The sequence below is a fragment of the Lonchura striata genome, chromosome 3 (genome assembly GCF_050655825.1).
Source record: "Lonchura striata isolate lonStrDom1 chromosome 3, ASM5065582v1, whole genome shotgun sequence".
In the NCBI taxonomy this organism is placed as follows: Eukaryota; Metazoa; Chordata; class Aves; order Passeriformes; family Estrildidae; genus Lonchura; species Lonchura striata.
This window is the reverse complement of record NC_140705.1, coordinates 40,479,160-40,498,097: the sequence shown is the minus strand read 5'-3', so window position 1 is coordinate 40,498,097 and position 18,938 is coordinate 40,479,160. Positions and strand designations below refer to the sequence as shown.

Below are 18,938 nucleotides of genomic sequence, written 5' to 3'. Positions count from 1 at the left end.
AGAAAACGAATCTTTACAAAACCTGGCTCAATTATTTTCTATTTGTGTGTATCAGCCCTGAACTGCCAGGGCTGCTGACCTCAGTTCGGGGCCCTGGGCAGCAGTGCCTGCTAGAGAGCAGGGAAGGCAGAAGCCCTTCTCGTTCCCGGCCACAGCCTGGCCTTCACCCGCAAACCGTGGCACGGCAGCCGCTCCGAGAGGCAGCAGCGTGGTGCCCATGAGGAGCTGCCCCGGGCCCGGCCGTGCTGGGCCCAGAGGTTCTGGCCAGGCCGCAGTGCCGGCTGCTGGGACCGCTTCCCTCTGAGCCTGCCCCGGCGCGAGAACTCTTCTTGCCGTGCCCTGCAAGCCCGGTGTGCTTCTAGGTAATGAACGGAACGGAAAGCTGTGGGCTCCTCGCTGTGCCGTCCGAACGAGCCTCTGCTTGCGGCTCTTTCCGTGTTCCAAGACAAGGGAATGACGGGGCACACATTTATGCAGAGTTGCTCCAGATGCAGCCCTGGCGACAAGTGCCACCGTAGGGACTGGCATTCGCACCGGCCCCAGCGCCGAGCGGAACCTTCCCGGCGCCCGCCCGGCGAGGCAGCCGGCAGCGCCGGCCGCGGACCGGGGCGGGGCGAGCGCGGCGGCGGCCATGCGGGGCGGCGGGGCGGCCCGAGCGCTCGGCCGCGCCCTGCGGCGCCGGCGGGCGGCGGCCGCGCTGCCGGGGGCTGCGGGCGGTGAGCGGGGAGCGGGCGGCAGGGCCCGGGCGGCGGGCGGGGCTGCGCTTCGCCGGCTCCCTCAGCCGGGACCCGCACACCTCCGGCCGGCGGCGGCCCCGGGCACGTCCGCGGCATTCCCGGCCCGCTCAGCGCCGGCCCGTCGGAAGGTGGTGTGCCCCTGCCGCCTCCTTTGCAGTCCGGAGGTGTCTGGATCGCTCCATCACTCACTGCGGCCTAAAATCGTCTTCAGGGGGTGGTTTGCGCTGCGTACACTGGGGCATTGCTGAGATTCGGGGGCTGTCGGTGACCAGGCAGCAGCGGGGTGTGAGCGAGTGTTCGCCGTGCTAGGGAGAGCCCTGCCTCGGCTGAGCAGGAGAGGGGAGCAATTGCAGGGTGTTGTCCCTGGCCTGTCTGTGCACCGTCCCTAAGGGTTTTTGCTTAGGTTTCCTTACTGGTTTGTACCATGCAAAATGAGTGTGCAGCTGTGTATGTCTCATCCCAACACATAATAAACCCAGCACTGCTGAGTGTGTGTGTGTGTGTGTAGACATTTTGGGGAAATTCACACTAACTGGAACATTTCAGTTGCATAAAAAGCTCTTTTCCATTCAGTCTCTGAACATGAAAATTATATACAAATTATTGTACATAATTTGAGGAGTACAGGGGTGGTGAACTAGCATACTTTATTTAATACCCAATTCTGTAAGTACAAATGTGCAAAGATTTGCTTGGTTAGTATTCTGCTAGAGCAGCACCCTTACAACTAGGTGTTTTGTCTCTGACTTCTTGTAAAGCTGATGTTTTCCATTTGGATGTCTTTTATTTATGCAGGTGGCCATGCTGATCTGTCTTTTCAGACAGGTCTGAGACATATCCTTCAGGACTGCAACAGGAAAAGACAAATGAAATCCAGTAGTACCTTGCCTGCTTCTCTGACTGAAATGAAAAGCAACATGTAAGTATTGTATCTAAAATAACACTGCATGATGAGGGCTACCCTTTTTTGTAACAATTTGACTTCATGACTTTGTGACAGTGTCACCTGGAGTAATTTTTATATCTCACAGGTTTGAATGTTTGATGTGGCCTGTTCTTAACTTACTGATTGCCAGCTTAAAAATTACAGGCATGCAGCCATCTGTTTGGGAAGATATGTTACCCATACAGTGTACAATATCTGTATGCTACTAAACGAGTGTAACTCAAATCTCTAAAGAAGGATGAGTTTTACCTCTGCACATTTTCCCATGCAATATTTGTTTTTCCTATCTTTCAGCTGACATGAAATATTAGTATTGGTTTAATGATGTTCAGCTTTCATTATTTAGGTTCACTGTGAAGAGACCTTTCAGCACTTCGCACTCATCAGTAGATTCAAAGGAAATGAAAAAATTCCAGCTCCTTGCACATAAGTGGTGGGATGAAGAAGGAGAATATGCAGCCCTTCATTCTATGAATGATATTAGAGTTCCATTTATTAGGTATGGTTTTTGAAGACCGATTTTTTTTTTTTTTAGATGTACTATTTCTGTATGACCTCAGAAAATACTGTAAAAAAGCACCAATTACTGGTACTTAAGATAACTACAGGATCTATTGAAGCACCTTGTGGGTTTGACCTTAATCACATCCCTTTTCTTTTAGAGATACTCTGTTGAGCATGAGTAGTAATTATCATCTGGGAAATCCACTTTCTGGAATCAAAATTCTTGACGTGGGCTGTGGCGGAGGGCTGCTGAGTGAGGTAAGAAACAGTGAGCTCTGTGTTTTCTTGTTAAGAACCATGCAAGGTATTTGAATAGTACAAATTACACTGCTTAATTTCTAATCCTCCAAGGAGGACTTTTTCTCTTCTATGATATGTTAGTTACTGAGTAGAATGCAGTCCACTCATACCAAAAAACCCAGAGTATTTGGTTAGCATAGTGTGGTGGTTTTACAGAGAATGAGGCAGTTGGTAAAGAGAAATTCTAAAATTCTGAGATTCTAAATCATGAAAATAAGATTTCAAGCACTGTAAAGTAGAGGAGAGGGGAAGAATGATGAAAAGGTCCATGGATATTTCTTCCTTTATTTTTTTTTTTTTACTTTACAAGTCTAGGCAGGAATACTTGAAATCATTACATCCTCATTACCAAAGAAGCAATTTTTGTTATATACTTGTTCTTACACATTCATTTATTTGAACAGCTTATCTTCAGTGTTTTACATGGGGATGGGGATTCTCACCTTTGATTTACTCTCATGGGGAATGCATGGAATAACATCAAGCACCCAAATCATACCTCTCCTGTGTCAGTCGAGATTGCTGTGGTAAAGGGGCTGATGTTACAGTGGCTTCCAGAGAAGTCTGCACAAACCTGGGACTCAGAAGTTACTGTTTGTGATGGAATGCTGTCCACACAGGCTCTGACAGTGCTGTGTCCCATCAATAGACTAGGGATGGTTTGTGAACTTAGAGTTATAGATCTGGCTGACTTACTCTGGGAACATCATCAGCATCTGAAGTGAGGTGTTACAAAGGGACCTCAATCTCTCCCATGTTTTTTTTCTTGGTTTTTTATCCTCTTTTGAGCAAAATCTTGTAGTCTTGTGAGAGGGGTCTATCCAACAATGCTGGCAAAACTGGTGTGCTGCATCACCTTCTCAGGCTGAACAACTGGTGAATTTCAGGTTGGAATATCATACATGTGGTCATGTTCTACAGACTGTTTCAGTTTCAGAAGAGGTGATGACTAAGGTGCTAACCTTGGAGTAAGAAGACACTGGAGAAACCTGAGTGACAGCCAAGGCTGATGCTATCCTAGTAAACATCAGTGTTTAGTTCTCAGCAGTGAGAAAATCCCAGAGATAATCATATATTAAGTAACCATTAAAAAGATATGAGGATTTACCATTACAGGTGGATGTTGAAGAAAGTAATGACAGTAATTAAATATGGCATTGTTTCCCCCCCTTTAATTACTGTGTTGATTTTCCCCCTTTTTTTGTTCTGTATCAGAGAGAAGTAGTGGAAGAAATCTTTATTTGGTGTAACAAAATGAATTGAGAACAAATTATTATAAAAGACAATTTAGATGTGTGTGTATAGACCACTATATAATTTCCTAAGAAAATTAACACCACCTTTCCCAAATCTAAGGGTGTTTTTGCTTTAATAAACATTTAAAATAAAACTGCCGGATCATCATTTACTGTTGTTTGTCTTGTGGTGATGCTTTAAAAGTTTCAGAAACCTTTAAGTAAATTGTTTTTGTGCAGAGAATAAATTACACTCTTTTTTATTAGCCTTTAGGTAGACTGGGAGCTTCAGTTACTGGAATTGATCCTGTGGAGGACAACATTAGAACAGCAGATCAGCACAAGTCATTTGATCCGGTCCTGGCCAAGAGAATACAGTACAAGTCCAGTTCACTGGAGGAGATTGTGGAAGAGTCTATGGAAACCTTTGATGTAATTGTAGCTTCTGAAGTAGTGGAGCATGTGGCTGACCTTGAAATGTTTATCAAGTGTTGCTCTCAGGTATTAAAGGTAAGAGAGTTTTTGCTTTCATTATTGGGAATATTTATTCTCTTTTATTATTGTGGCTTTTTAAAAGGAATGTGAAAACGTATCTGCACACATCTCTCCACTAAGTCAGAAACATGTTCTAGAAGTGCCTTCCATCTTTCTCCATGATGCAAATATATCTTCCCAAATTCAGTAACCACAGTTAGGGGAAATTTATTTCCCCAACTCAGCCTCAGAAAAGTGTTACAGCATTACCCAGCATTGCAGGTTTGGGTTACATCAGGGCCATAAGAAATCTGGGTGCATCTGATTTCACACAGGTGAGAGGAAATGTGGCATTGCCGCTGTTGATTGACAGCTGTGGCTCAGACTGCATGGGAACTCTGTAATGATGTTTCTGACACAAGATTTTATTCCAGCACGAGCATCACATCAGATGAGATCCTGGATTGCTTTTAAAGGTTCCTAGTTAAGCTTTGGAGATAATCAGGCAGTTATTTATCTTGATAGTAGTTCATTTGCAAAGAAGGATGGTAAGCTCAGCACGCAAATGGGAACTTTTCTCTGATCTCTTTATTTTTCTGGTCATCAGAAGAAATGTAAATTATTTCAATTGAATGCAATTATTTCACACAGGTGAAATTTTTTAGCCTGCTAGGGACAAAGAAATTATCCCTTATTTCTAACAAACAGTTCTTTAAGGACTTAGAATTTGCTTCTAGCTTTGTTTCTTTGCCCATGTAATTATTAAAACAAGCATGGCATGGCATTAGCAGTCTCAGAAATTAAGAAAGTATTTCACATTTTACTTTGGTTTTAATTAAAAAAGCATTTTTGTGTTTTTTTCTTCATTGGGTTTTTGGTTTCTTGGGTGTTTTTTTGTTGTGTTTTTTGGTTTTTTTTTAACAATAGATATTGTATAAGCTTTAATACCTTTTATTTATCCATTTTCTGGGCAGAAAATATTATAAGTGACTTTTCTAGGTGTTCTTTGGGCTAGGGAATAGTTTTTAGTCCACCCAAGACCTGATTATGTTGATTCTTTGAAGATTCCTGAGACATACTGTTAGAACATTATATTCTTTCTTGTATTAAAATGTTATAAATATCTATCCTGGGATGAAATTACTTCTTACTTTTGCATTGTGTAGACTTTGACATAGACAAATTATTTGTCTTAATGTGATTAAATTTACAATTTAAAAAAAAACCCAAAAAATTCTTCTAATTGAACATTTTAATATTTTAATTAGCCTGAAGGTTCTTTATTCATTACGACAATCAATAAAACACAATTGTCCTATGTCCTGGGAATTGTGGTTGCAGAAAAAATAATGGGGATTGTACCAGAAGGAACACATGAATGGGAGAAATTTGTTCCCCCTGAAGAGCTGGAGCGCCTTCTGGAATCAAGTAAGTTTCAGGCCAGATGGTGGGAATGGAGAGAGATATCTAAATGATAGAAATGGCAAAGGGATAAGTTAGGTGGGGTGAGTACTAGCAACAATACACAGCTTTTTCTGCTTGAGTTAACAGTCATATATTAAGAGTATAATTCCTGGTTTAAAGAAACTGCTGCTTACTGGGTTTTGCGTAAAATAAATTAAATGGAATCCTAAGAGTGCAGTAGTTACTTGAACAAAATCACTGTTGCAGCTGCCCTCTGTTTAAAGCCTAAATAAAAAAATCCAGTGTTGTCCATTGTGTTCTGGTGACAGAATGTATGCTCTGAAGTGGCTCATAAGCTCTAAGCCAGGTTTGAGGAAATAACTGTGTTGGCACTCTGGGGCTGCACTGCTGCCACTGCATTGTTTGTCACATTTCCTTTGGGAAGAGGCATTTTTATTTTTGGTTTGCTGCTCCATGTTCTCTATTTATATTGTGCTAAAAGATTTCTTCCAAAACGTGAAGATGAAACCTACCACAAATTCATTAGTCAGTTCTTGAGAAATTCTGTGACACTGATTTTAATTATTTCTAATTAAATTACCTTGGTCTGATTACTTTTAAAATAGACAAAGCACTGAGCTGGGAAGACTTCTGCCCATTGCCCTCCTTCACCACAGATGTTTTAAAACCTCTCAGCAAATATTTCACTTTGCTCTACTTCACTACAAGGAAGCTGAAGTATGGGTGGAGCTATTCTCTTGGCAAGGTCTTTTCCTGACACTTTGCAGTTATGCCATAAGGAGTATGACCCAATACTGGTTCACATACTGGTGGTTCTTTCAGTTCTTCCTTTGGAAGGAGAAGCAGGTGCAGTGGACTGATTCATTTTGATAGGGTGTTTATTTTTGGCCTTCTATCCTGTATCCTGCTGGGATACAGCAGATCCATGCAGTGAACTGAGTGCTGCTCAGCCAGGAGTGATAAATCACTTTTTCTTTGCACCGAGTCCTTGATGACATTCATGTGCCTTTTTCTACATTCTTCAATTCCTAAAAGGAATCTGAAGAATCCTTGCAAAGATGTGCTCAGATTTTGTTTTTGGAGCATGTGATGTCAACCTGAAGCATGTCTCCACCTCCAGAAAACGTTACCAGTCAGCCAGATGAGATGTGAGGCTGGGGTTTTCAGCAGAACCCTGTAGCTGCTGGTGGTGCGTGGCCTGGCACAGAGCTGTTGCAGCCACTGCCAGGAGCAGGACCTGCTGTCACCAGTGATGCCAGTGGCACCACATGTAGGGGTGTCTGACAAAGGCCAGCTTCCTCCCCAGCCCAGAGGAAGAAGCATGTTTCAGACTTGCTGTTCTAAAGAGCTTGATGTTGCAGTGACTTACAATATTTAAGAACATGGCTTTATATGGCTTCTTTCTTTCCTAGATGGCTTTTCAGTCAAGAGTGTGAATGGGATGTTGTATAATCCGCTCTCGGGCTCCTGGAGCTGGATGGAGAGCACGAGCCTGAACTATGCAGTGCACGCAGTCAAGTCTGGGGCTCCGGCGCAGTCCCACGCCACAGACACCCTGCCAGAGACAGACGTTCAACAGCGCTCGGCCACGGCTGGCACAGCTGGCACAGCTGGCACTGTCCCAGACAGCACTGTCTGATGTGTGTGGTGATAGACTGTCACCAGAACAGAAAATGAGTTTTTACTCAGATGGACACAATAAAACCTTTGCCAACAACAAGCTTCCTGTTTGCATCAATAATACATGTGCTGTTTTTGGCCAGATACTTAGGGCGGTCTCAAAAAAACCAAGTGCCCACTATCTCAGGAATTTTTTAAGATTTAAATGAGCAACGCTTTTAAAGAATAAGTATTTTCATGAGAAAGTAGTTTCAAATTGTTGGACAGGGAAATGCAAATTAGTCTGTTGGTAGCTTGGAGGGAAGTATCATCTGGTAGTGTTTGCAGTCCTGGTGGGACTCAGATCTCCATAGAATAATGGCTTAGATGTAGAGTGAGTTAAAAACCACAGTGCTGTACAATAAATTAAATGTCTTAAGTATTTAAGATACTCAACTCTGTAAAAATATATGAAACACTTAAGATCTACAAAGACTTCTTTCTGTAATACATCTTTCTCCCTGAGCAGGGGAAACAAAATAGCAAACCTTTACTGTTGAATCCTGCTGTTTCTTCTGTTTCTGTAACTGTGAAATGGAAGAGTCTCTGAGACCAGATACTCTTTGACTCAGCTGTCAAAGCCCTTTCACCATAAAGATACTTGTATCTGTGCCTATTTTTCAACTTTCTCCCTCTGCCCAAATAAAGAGAAACTAGGTAAAATTTTACTAAGCAACCAGAGCTCCATGGTAGAAGAATGACAGATTAGCAGTCTGTCCTAAAACTGAGGTGCCATACCTATTTATTAGTAATGTTCTAGAGTCCAGGTAAGGAAAAGTCGTTTACAATGAAATAGAACTTTCTAAATAAAGTATCGTGTGTGTCTATGACTGCATCTCCTTCCTTTCTTCTTTTTCTTTCAGCTTGTACACAGCTGGAAAGGTGTCTTGGTTTTGTTTGCAGGGATGAAAATGAAACTTTTTTCTCCCTGTTTTAGTTGCTTGTGCATTTCTCCTGCTGTAGAGGTGTGGTGAGCTAAATTAGTTTTTTACACATTTGCACTCTTGCTGCTTTGCTGTATATACATTTTGCCTTCAGATCCAAGTTTCCTGATGGATTTGATGATGCGTAGAAAAATATAGTTAGTTTATAATGGAAATAATAGTTATCTATAGCTAATAAATATTAAGAAGTATCTGGTGTAATTGCTTCCATGATAATAAGTTCTGCTTCATAATATTTCTGTGGAATGTAGCTTGGCTTTGAGAAGAAGATTAATGATCATGTTAAGAGTTTAGTGATGGAGAAGTCACTACACCAGTAAAAAAGTTATTCCAAAGGTTCATCAGTTGAGGTGGTTTTACCTTGGAACCTCACCAGTGATGTCCTAACGTCCTCATTTTTACACTTAAGTACCTCTATCAGCTGCAGTTTTGAGTTGTTACCCCTTAATTTTCTTTTAGATTAAGTAGTCTGAGATTATCTCTACAGCTACATGTGAGTTTCTGAGTTCACATAAAGTTCTGTGGTAAACATTTCTGGAGCATGGCAGTGGAACTGCCTGCAACAATTCATTAATGGTTTTGCTAATGCTGTCCGCAGGAGAAATGCATCATTCCCTGTCTGCCTTTCTTCTGCAAAGGAGTCTCTGCTCCGTTGGTCATGCATGCAGTGTGGTGCACAGCATTCAGGAGAGGAGTAATGCTGGAAGAAAATGTGGAGTTAAAAGAGATAAGCAGCAGTCTTTGCTCCTGTGTTCTGGTGTGTGTGGAGCCATGTGGCTCCAGTGAATTTCCCTAACCAAATTACCAACATCAATCTTAAGTTACTACAGCTGTTTCAAATTTTGCCAGCAGCTCTGAAAAGCACTGAGACCTGCACAGATTCCTGAGGTAGCTGACAAGAAACATCCCCCAGGAGGTGGGCGCCCCTCCACTGATTTGTTTTGAGACTTGTCAAGTGAAATAAAAAATAATGTTATAAAACTGACATAGAAAGAACTGATTATTTTATTTAGGAGCCCAAAGTCCAGATGTTTGTGTGACTAGCTTTTCATGTGACTGGCTTTCTCATCCTTTCCATTTTTCCTTACTTCATAGATTCACAGAATGTTCTGAGTTGAGCGGGACACACATGGATTAAGTCAACTCTAAAGTGAATTACTTGTTACAAAACCTTGTAGTTTTTCATTAAACTGTGAACTACCAAGGATGTCTTGTTTTGCTTTTTTCACTGTTATTTCTATTGCATGTAGGACAAAAAACCTTTGATGCTGCCTGGGTTCTCTGTCCAAGCTCACAAGAGGGATCCTATACCTAATGAACAATGGCTGGCATTTAAACCACAAGCACATGGACCTGGTTATCCATGGATACCTCTGGTTTTGACAAAAACCTTACCACAAGCATCTAATCTTCTGCTCCTACATGTGTGTTGGAGCCCTCTCAGTCCAGGAGAGTTTTGAGAGCAGTGTAGACAAATGAGTTGGGACTGCTTGAACAACAACTTGTACCTTTTAGTATGTCTCCAGCTGTCCTGATATGCTCCATCACCTGTCCTTACCCCTCACTTTTCTTCTCTTGGGGATTATCCAAACTACTCTGGCTATATTTCGTCCCTCTGTTTAAAACAACCTTGTTTTAATGCAGGAATGATAGAATGCAGTAGAAATAATTTTAATGAGATAACAAATAGGACAAAAATATCCTACACTTGTGAACTGGTTTTGGTGTTTTATATCCATACCTTTTTCTGTGCAACTGGCACAGAGTAATCTAATTCAGTACTGTGCCGTGAATATGTACAATGCACTTGTGCTCCAGAAAGCTTTTTCTTAAAATCTGTGCCTAGAAAACCAGTGACGTTTTCACACTTCTCTTAGCCCAGCTCCTGCAGAAATTTCATAGATGTTATTGAAATGGACAGAATTTAAATAAAATAAGTTTGCAAATATTTTGTCTTTCATTTTGCAACTTGTTCATGTTTATGGAGCCATGGCTTCAATGCTACAGTGGTGGTAGGAGGTGAAAAAAGCAATGTTATTGCAGCAGGCATGTGCCCAAGACTAGGGTTGAGGCACAAGGTGATTCTTTCCTTGGGATAGGGAAAATACTGTATTTGGTGCTTGGTCTTTTTCAGTCTCTCTATTTCTAGTTGTATACCCTTGACTCTCCCATTACCAGCCATTTATTCCTGCAACAAAACAAATCAGAGTAAGAAGCTGATTAAAAAAAAAAAAAAATCCAGCAGAGCAAACAATGGTGTGTTGGGTGGTCTCGGCTATTCAGCTGTGGTCTGCTTTGTTGTGTTGTTTCATCTCTCCCACAGTGCTCCACATGATACCAGTCCCAGCTCTTTGCTCAGGCTGATTCTTGTCTGAGGTGTAAATATGTGGGTTTTTTTGCTTTCTTTCCTATTTTTACTATGTTGCCCTGGGATGCTGCTGGTGGTTGTGCTGTTGAGGGAGCTGAATTTTCCCACTGTGGAGGACTAGAGCCATTTGGGAAGTAAGCACTGGGAGTAAATGGACAGGGAGAAGATGGAACAGAACAGCCCCTTGAGGAGCAGTAGGCTTTTAGGTTGGCTCAGCCTGTCTTGTGGAACAGCACATTCAGATAATAATTGAAACATTAATTGTACTCAAGCCCAACTGGAGTAGTATGAGAGCCTCAGAGGAGATCTGCATTTAATCTCCTTTTTAATACAAATACAACTTGAAGTTTCCATAGTTCCCATTATGCTATCTTATTGCCTATTGTTCCTTTGTGGTCCAGTGACATTTTATGGTCATTTTTGCAGGGCTTTACAATTTCTTTCCTCTACATTTCTACTAACACCCTGTGTCAGGCTTCTTGGGGATGGAAAAGAAGAGAGAGAAAGGAGTGGGAAGGGAATTGTGCAGTAGCTGTGATAAGAGTAAGAATAATGAATATCTTGTTGGAAGTTTTTCTGTAAATGGCTTCTGAAGTTTTTCACTATGTTGAAATCTCAGCTTTAATTAAAAAGAGAGGCAACAAACAATTAAACTTATTTTCCATACTCTTTTAATAAATGCTTGAAAGGAATAATCCCATGCAGTCTAGAAGTTCAGGAATCAGAAGATTCAGCGTCTTAATTAGCCTGATGAAGCAGACTGGAGGAGAAAAACTGAGAACACTAATTACTCCGTGAATGCTGATACTGTATTTGCTGATAGGGGTTTGAGAGGGGCCCAGGAGTACCTGGAATGGGGGAGAGCATTGAAAAGCCAGAAATAGAAGCAGTATGAGCAATGCCTGGAAGAGAAGTATTATTCTGATGGAGAGGAGAAATGTGAAGTAGAGGTATAGAGCTCAGTCTGGTTCTAGGGTACCTTTGAAGAGGAACTACTGATGGTTGGGAGAGTGGCTTTGTGTCACACTGAAGCATAAAAGTTCAGGAGTTCACAGCCTTCCGCTTGCTTTTGCACATTAACCTTCAGTGCCTCATTCCAAATGCCTACACCCGTGCTGAGCTCCTAGAAGGAGAGGTGGTGACTTACTAATCATGAGTTGTGGACAGATCTCTCATTCATTATGTTCTCTAGGTTATAGGACAAAATTCTAATCGCTTAAAGTTTGTGCTGACAGTAAAGCTTATTTTTATTGACATACGTTCCACTGTAGCAATACAAAATGTCATGCTATATGTCATAGCTAGAAAGCTAGAAGGGCTGGGATTTCACCCAAACTGTAAAATCACCTGACCTGTCTTGACTCAAACAAGCATAAATTGCACAGCCACCTCTCAGTGCATTAGGAATCCAGGATATATGTTGCTGCAGGCCCCCAGCTGGGTAGTAATTAGCATTGACTCCATGATTGCAGAAGGCTGATCAATTGTTTTATTATATCATCTTATACTATATTATACTATACTTATTAAGAAACTCGGTGACCTTTACAGCCAGTCTGAAACAGCTTTGACCTAATTGGTCAATCAATCCAAACACCATCCAGTGTCCAATTAAGAAATCACCCTTTGGTAAACAAATTTCCATGACACATTCCACATGTGCACAACAGCAGGTGCAACAAGTGGGGACAAGAATTGTTTCTCATTCTTTTCTCTCATCTTCTCACAGCGTTCCCTGGGAAAGTCTGTGCCTGCTCTCTGTGGCCAGAGAGCTGCTGCCACAGTTATATACTTTGATCTCTATTTTATTGCGCTTGTACTCCCCCATAGAGTCACTCCAGCAATATGATCAATAGTCACTTGTTCTAAGAAGATATAATATTTTTTTCTTCCTAAAAGGATTGTGAAGACCATTAATATTCCATTAATAAATCTGAAATCTCTGTTGCATTCTCGTGAGGTATGTTAAACTCCACCAAAAAAAAACAAACAAAAAACCACAAACAAACCAACCAAAAAACCAAAACAAAAAAAAACCCATACAAAACCCCAAAAAATTATCCCAAAATAACTTGAAAATTGAATTGCTAACATTGCCTTGTATTGTAGTTGTATTATAAAAACTTAAAATAGTAGATAGAGAAAATAATATGGTGTTTATTTTCCTGAGTTAGAATATGCACATATAACCTGCAGACATAAAATAATTAAAGTAAACAAAACATACAATAAAGGATACCTCAGCAGGATGTATCCCACTCAAATGTAAATTAGAAGATCTACCTTAAATGCCCTGTGATGAAGCATAGCCCCAGCACTGACACACAGGTCTTTGCCTTCCAGCTGTTGCAGAAGTGGCAGCTCAGCACCTTGCCTTCCTTGATCCACCTCCAAGTTATGCTTTACAGAACTGATGGGACCTGGATACCCCTGGGGACCCCATTGGGGTGCTTCCTGCCTTGGTAGCCAGCTGTTACTGAGGAGGTCCTGACTGAATGGGCATGTCCTCAGCCACCCAGTGTTTGCCACTGCTGCAGGAGCACTGAGCACTGTGTCTCTCCCACACTCAGAGATGTTAAAAACCAGTAAACATCTATGTTGTTCTTGCTAAACAAAGCACTACCAGATTGCCTTTTGATGTCAAAGAGAGGTATGTGCTCATTATCCTCCTCTCAGCTTTCCCAATCCCAATAGCAAGACCATCTAACCTCTCAAGAGCACAAAGCTTTGGAATACTGATGTGGTTCTCTGACCATGGACTTGTCCAAAGGTCTCTGTTCTGCAGCCAGAAAAACGACTCCTTGATTTTAGAATCACCAGAAGAGCATTTCTCTGTACACCATAGTAAGAAAAGTCCTGCCAAAGCTGCCAACCAAAGGTGTCTGCTAAAAAGAAATATGTATGTGGAGGATGGGGTTTGGGTCACATTGCTATGGCTGAAGATGAGGTGCTCTGGAGAAACCTTATTTTTGCCTTCTCCAGAAGAAGCGTAAGGCCCCAGATGAAGACGTGGAAGTTTCTGAAGGTGTTGTCAGATAGGATGATGTTCCTTGAAAGGATAACTAAGGGAGGAAGCTACACAGGCTGAAAAACTTAATGGCAGGTAATGAAAGAAACTTTACCTGGCCAGTCTAGGCAGCACAGAATTCCCATGTGGGTTGTGCAGCATCTCTCCCTTATTGAATCTTGCCTGTGGGTAAGGAAAAAGCTTCTGTCTAAAGGATTACTTGACAAGCATTTTTGTCCAGAACCAAATTTATAATAAACCAAAATCCTCCTGCCTTCTACAGTGATCAACATTTCACCTTCTTGGAGGATGCAGACTGCAGGCCATTGGCTCTGCCACTGTCTCTCCCATCTGTCTTTATTTCCAGAGCTCTTGGGAAATGAAAGCACAGCCTTGGTCTCAAGAATATAGCCTCTGGATGGGTCTCTCTTTCTCCCTGTTCCTATCCCTTCTCATTCCCCTCCCACTGCTTTCAGCTGACAGTTTATTTGCAGACAAATGTGTCATGCTGGAATGATCTCCTCTTCCCATTTTGTGGCCCTATTGCTCTGGATTGGCAGGGATTTTTTTCCTAATGGTACACTGCTTCATTTTGCAGTGTCTGTAGCAGCCAGTGCTTTTTCCTCTCTTACCAACTTAGGCTACTTAGGAACAAATTTAAGGCAGATTAATAGAAGCAACTAATTTTCCCTGAAAACCTGAAGACCATATAGATCTCTTGGAAAAAGTAAATATGATAATGAAAGGAAATCTGTGTAAGAAAATCTGCAAAAACTTCATATATCTCTATTATTAGTCAAATATGAACTGAGATGCCAACCAGGTCATGGCAGTAGGTACTGCAAATCTTACTTCTTCTGAGCATGCTGTAGATCAGAGAGCACTTATAAATGATCCACTGCACCAGGCTATGGCAAGCAGTCAGTAGCAGGTTCCCAAAACTATTCTTCTATTGAGAAAGTTTTATATGAAAGACAGGACTATAAATCATGTAACTGCCCCCATGATGTTGTCCAAAAAGCTTGTAAAATGGAGTAATAAAACTAAAAACAACTAAAGAATGGTGAGACTGTAGGTCTGCCAGCTGAGTAGCAGTCAGCTATACTCAGCTACCAGCCTGAGTACTTCCACCTACAGAAAGCAGGTTTCATGCAGTTTTTTTGTTTTTTTTTCCCTGTGAAAGAAAGGAACTTGAGTTACATCATTCAGGGCAGTCTCAGGGTATGTGTTGTCTTAGAAAGTGGCTTTGTTTATCAGCAAGTGCAAAGTAAACTCTGAAGAACTGCTGGAATTGCACTTAATGTGGAATTATAGCACTGAAGTAGTTAAGATGTTCTGCATTTTCTATGCATTTGTACCTTTATATGTCATTAAAGTATAATTAATTCCTTTTCTAAATCCAAACTGAAACACAGCATTACTGTTTTGCATCTATACCTTGGCTATTCTTATCTGAATAATTAAAAAGACATGTTTATGAAACCCAAGCTGCCCCGAGAAATCATTAATATTACAACAAAACCAATCCTGACAGCAGTCAGGGATTGTTTTAGAAGGATCCTGGAAGCCTGCTGGTGATGAAAAACCTTTTTTTCACCCTCTCATAAACTCAAACCTCACCGCAAAACCCATTAAATGATGTCATCTGCAGTGAAGGGCTCAGTAAGTCTGGGCTACTTCAAAGAGAAAGCAAGCACTTCCACACCACCGGATGATGACCCCAGCAGCACTCAAAGTGAGAGCCCAGCCTGAGCTGGGGACAGCCAGTCCCTGAGCAAGGGCACAGCAAGGTGCTTTTGCTTCAGGCAGAACAACCTGTAAAACCAACCCACACTGATTCATGGAGCTGTTCAAAGCTCCATGCTGCCCAACCCTTGAGCACTTGGAAAAGAGAGAGGCAGCAAGTAGGACCCACCGACGACCCCAGTGGGGGAAGTAAGTGAAAAATAGGTGGTCCTATTTCTTAAAGCCCCAGGGGGGATCTGGGGAATGAAACTTTGCTGTTCAAACCCAGCTGGCAGCAGTACATGTAAGTAAAACCTGTGGTAAGCATGAGCTCAGAGCATGAGTTCTGATTTTTAAGAAGCTGACTTAGTTCTGAGCTAAACCACAGATGGGACAGCTTGTGCACTGGCACTCCACAGTCTCATCACAACCACTGAGTTCAGACTGTGGTTTCCACCCGATGCCACCTTCGTGGGCAGCCTGCCATGGTAACCTCAGGCTTTTTTAAAGATGTACAACAACTCAAGGACATTACAGGAAAAAAAAAAAGGTAATGAAGATCAAGAGTCTTTATGCCAATGTAAAGAATCTAGTAACATTCTAAGTGTTTTCCTGCTCCCAAATCAAATTGCAGGCTTCAGAAGAAAAATCTGGCTTGCTATATAACAAGCTCAGATTTACGTTAACTAGAAAAATTGCCTTATTTTATTCTGTTACTCATTCTTCCTTTAGGCAGCTGCACTAGAACACTTTACAGGGAGAAGTGTATTTTAATGTATTAGGTATTTTGCTCTGTGTGATGTATCTGAGGGATAACTGTACTCGGTGTGTGTTTGCAGCCAGACAGACTCTGAGTGCATCCCTCTTAGCTCCCATTTTCCCTACTCAAAAAAGTGAACAGTGGTAATTAAGCTTACATGCTAGATTAGCTGGATTTCCACCCTCCAAAAGCGAGACAGCGAGGCAGCTGCCAGTGCAGTGGGCATCACTTGTGAGCTTCTTTGAGGCAAATTTGAGAAAACCAGACCATATCTCAGGAACCACCCAGACTGTGGCACCTACAGTGCACAGGAGCAGAAAAACAATACTCGGGTTTGTGGGTATTGCTACCAGCTAATTATCCTCTCTAATATGAGTAATTTGCAACTGGCAACAGTGCCTGAAGGAATGGACATGGCATTCTTCCACAGCCAGGGAAAAGGCAGGCTAAGAACATACTTTTTGCTGTTTTGCCTGCCAATAAGCTTGACTACCAGACTGCCAGGCCAAATGGATTCAATATCTGCTGGCAGAAATCGTTGAAACCTGAAGGAAGAAAGGCTGGCAGAGCACCACTAGTGAGACAACCAAGTCTGGGAAAGGTATGAGGGTACTTGTGTTCTACCCAAGCTCTTTATTTGCTGTTAAACTCTGGCAAACAAGATGTGACACTGGGACCTGCACCTTTTAAATGGCCAGGTCTGGTCAGCACCATGCAGGTCATAATCAACCTCTAAAAATCCTGTTTGTGAGCAGGACAGCCAGGCTGCTGGGGTTTCCATGCAGGTCTGTATCTGACATACCATGAGGCACATGTGCTCTGCTGCTGAGGCTTCCACACTGTTCTAGGAGGCATCGTTGTGCTCTGGACCCTTACAGCTTCCAGGCAACACTGCAGCCAAAAGGGGATTAACACAGCATAAATCCTTCTCCAAAAGAAGGGTAGTAGTGCCCTTACTGAGAAAGTGCTAAACACCTGACTGAAATTCTGCCCTAAGAATCCTGGGCCAACTAGGCATAAGCTGGACTACCAAAACACAGCATCGATCTTCAGAGCATAAACTGTAGTAATGCATCCAGGTTTGCATGACTTTTCTGGGTCTGCACCAGGATCTTCCCTCTCTACTGTCCCCCACAGGTCTCATTTGTCTGGTCATTGATAAAAACACAGATTTTAGGATAACTCATTTGCCTCTGAAAGTCAAGCAGTGGCAGCAGCTGGGATGTGGATGCCCAGGACCTCTCCCTGCCCTCACAGAAACTTATATCCCAGCTGTAACTGGATCCCTCTTATCAGTAACACAGCAAGCAATTCTCATGCAGGAACAAAAGCTGAGACCAGCTACCAGGCTGTGATAGTCCAGATTTATTAGGCTGTCTGCCACTTGAAACAAATCTTTGGTCTGAGATTTGCAGGTGCTGTAGCAAAGAAAAAGCACTTTTCTTCTTTGTCTCTTCATTGACCTGTCGTAAGAATTTAACAAAGCCGTACGCTGCAAATGATCAGATGTGGCATGAAAAGGCTGCTGCTCTCACTTCCCACTCTTGTTTCATTACCTGTGCATCACCTGTCATGTGGGATGGCTCAAAAGCTGTGCAGAAGCTGCTCATCTGGCACCTTGCTAAGAATGAGTGCAAAGATGTGCAACACATTTTGGAGGGCACAACCTGTATGTGGAATGAGATTTACTGGGACCTCTCTGATCCCATTGACTCCTGAGAGTGGAGTATCAGCACAGTATTGAACACGTACTTGCACAGCACCCTGTGGCTACTGAATATGTGTAAGCAACAAGCTCAAAGTGAGGAGCAAAACAAAATGCTGCAAGGAGTTACTGCAGGAAAGTTGCAGAGCACAGCAGCCTTTCCTGGTGAGTGCAGGCAGCAGGCAGAGACAGTTCATAGAATCACAGAATCATAGATTGTCCTGAGATAGAAAGGACCACAAGGGTCACAGAAGAACAGCTCCTTGCTGAAGTTGTCCTGAGGACAACTTCAAGAATCACGCTTGAGAACTTCTTGGACTCTGCTAGGCTTGGTGCTGTGACCACTTCCCTGGGGAGCCTATTCCAGCGTCCAAACACCCTCTGGGTGAAGAACATCCATCCTAAACCTCTCCTGAGAACTTCAAGTTGCTCTCATTGACATTGCACAGAAAAATTAAACACACAACTGGCCACTGCTGGCACTAGGAGAAGTCACTACATGGATCTGAACTTCATGAGCTTGCTCAGGGACCTCCTCTTCCTCATTCGCCTCCTTCATCCCATGTTGGAAAGGCTGGATACCCAGCGTTTCCCACAGTCCCACCTGTCCATTATCCTGACATAAAGCATCTACAAAGTCCTGGTCACAGACTTTGTCCATCCCTCCTGGACACTGAAAGTTGGCCCATTTGTGTTGAGGATAAGCTAATTTCTCTTGCCCGATGGCATAATAAAATATCCAAAATTTTGGAACAGCTATGTGCACATCACAGCATTTGATAAAGGGCTATTTAGGCAGTGGTACTACCTAAAAAACAAAGGGTGCTGTTTTGGGTTTGGTGTGATATACAGAGCTGAGGATATTTGGCAGTGAGCAGGTGAAGAGCTGCTCATGCCATCACAGGATACCCAAAGATCCTACTACAGCAGGGAGGCTGGAGGACAGAAAATGCTGGGACCCTCAGTGCCAGTAAAATCTCATGACATTGTGAGACAAGGGATTTGCTTTGAAGCCATTTTGCTTGCCTTTCTGTTTTTCTGAGGTGACTGAGCTTTTCCTCAGTCACCTCACCGAGCACCAGAGTAATAAGAAAAGAATCGCAACGGTGTTTGCGGACACAGTGTGCCGATGCTCAGCTGCGGCCAGGC

General features: G+C 42.5%; 1 protein-coding gene across 3 annotated transcripts; it reads left to right on the top strand.

Annotated features, from left to right (window-relative positions):
* The first annotated feature begins 438 nt into the window (after positions 1-438).
* Positions 439-8,110, top strand: COQ3 (coenzyme Q3, methyltransferase). 3 transcript variants are annotated; one of them, XM_085574917.1, is made up of 7 exons: positions 439-688; positions 1,533-1,656; positions 2,030-2,182; positions 2,346-2,445; positions 3,990-4,232; positions 5,465-5,624; positions 7,034-8,110. In XM_085574917.1, exons 1-7 carry the CDS (start codon positions 454-456, stop codon positions 7,258-7,260), a joined length of 1,242 nt encoding a protein of 413 aa, XP_085431043.1. In that variant the 5' UTR covers positions 439-453; the 3' UTR covers positions 7,261-8,110. The 3 variants fall into 3 exon arrangements, with proteins under 3 accessions (XP_085431043.1, XP_021400648.3, XP_021400657.3); XM_021544973.4 differs by having other exon boundaries at positions 614-716; XM_021544982.4 differs by lacking the exon at positions 439-688 and adding an exon at positions 753-901.
* Positions 8,111-18,938: the final 10,828 nt, after the last annotated feature.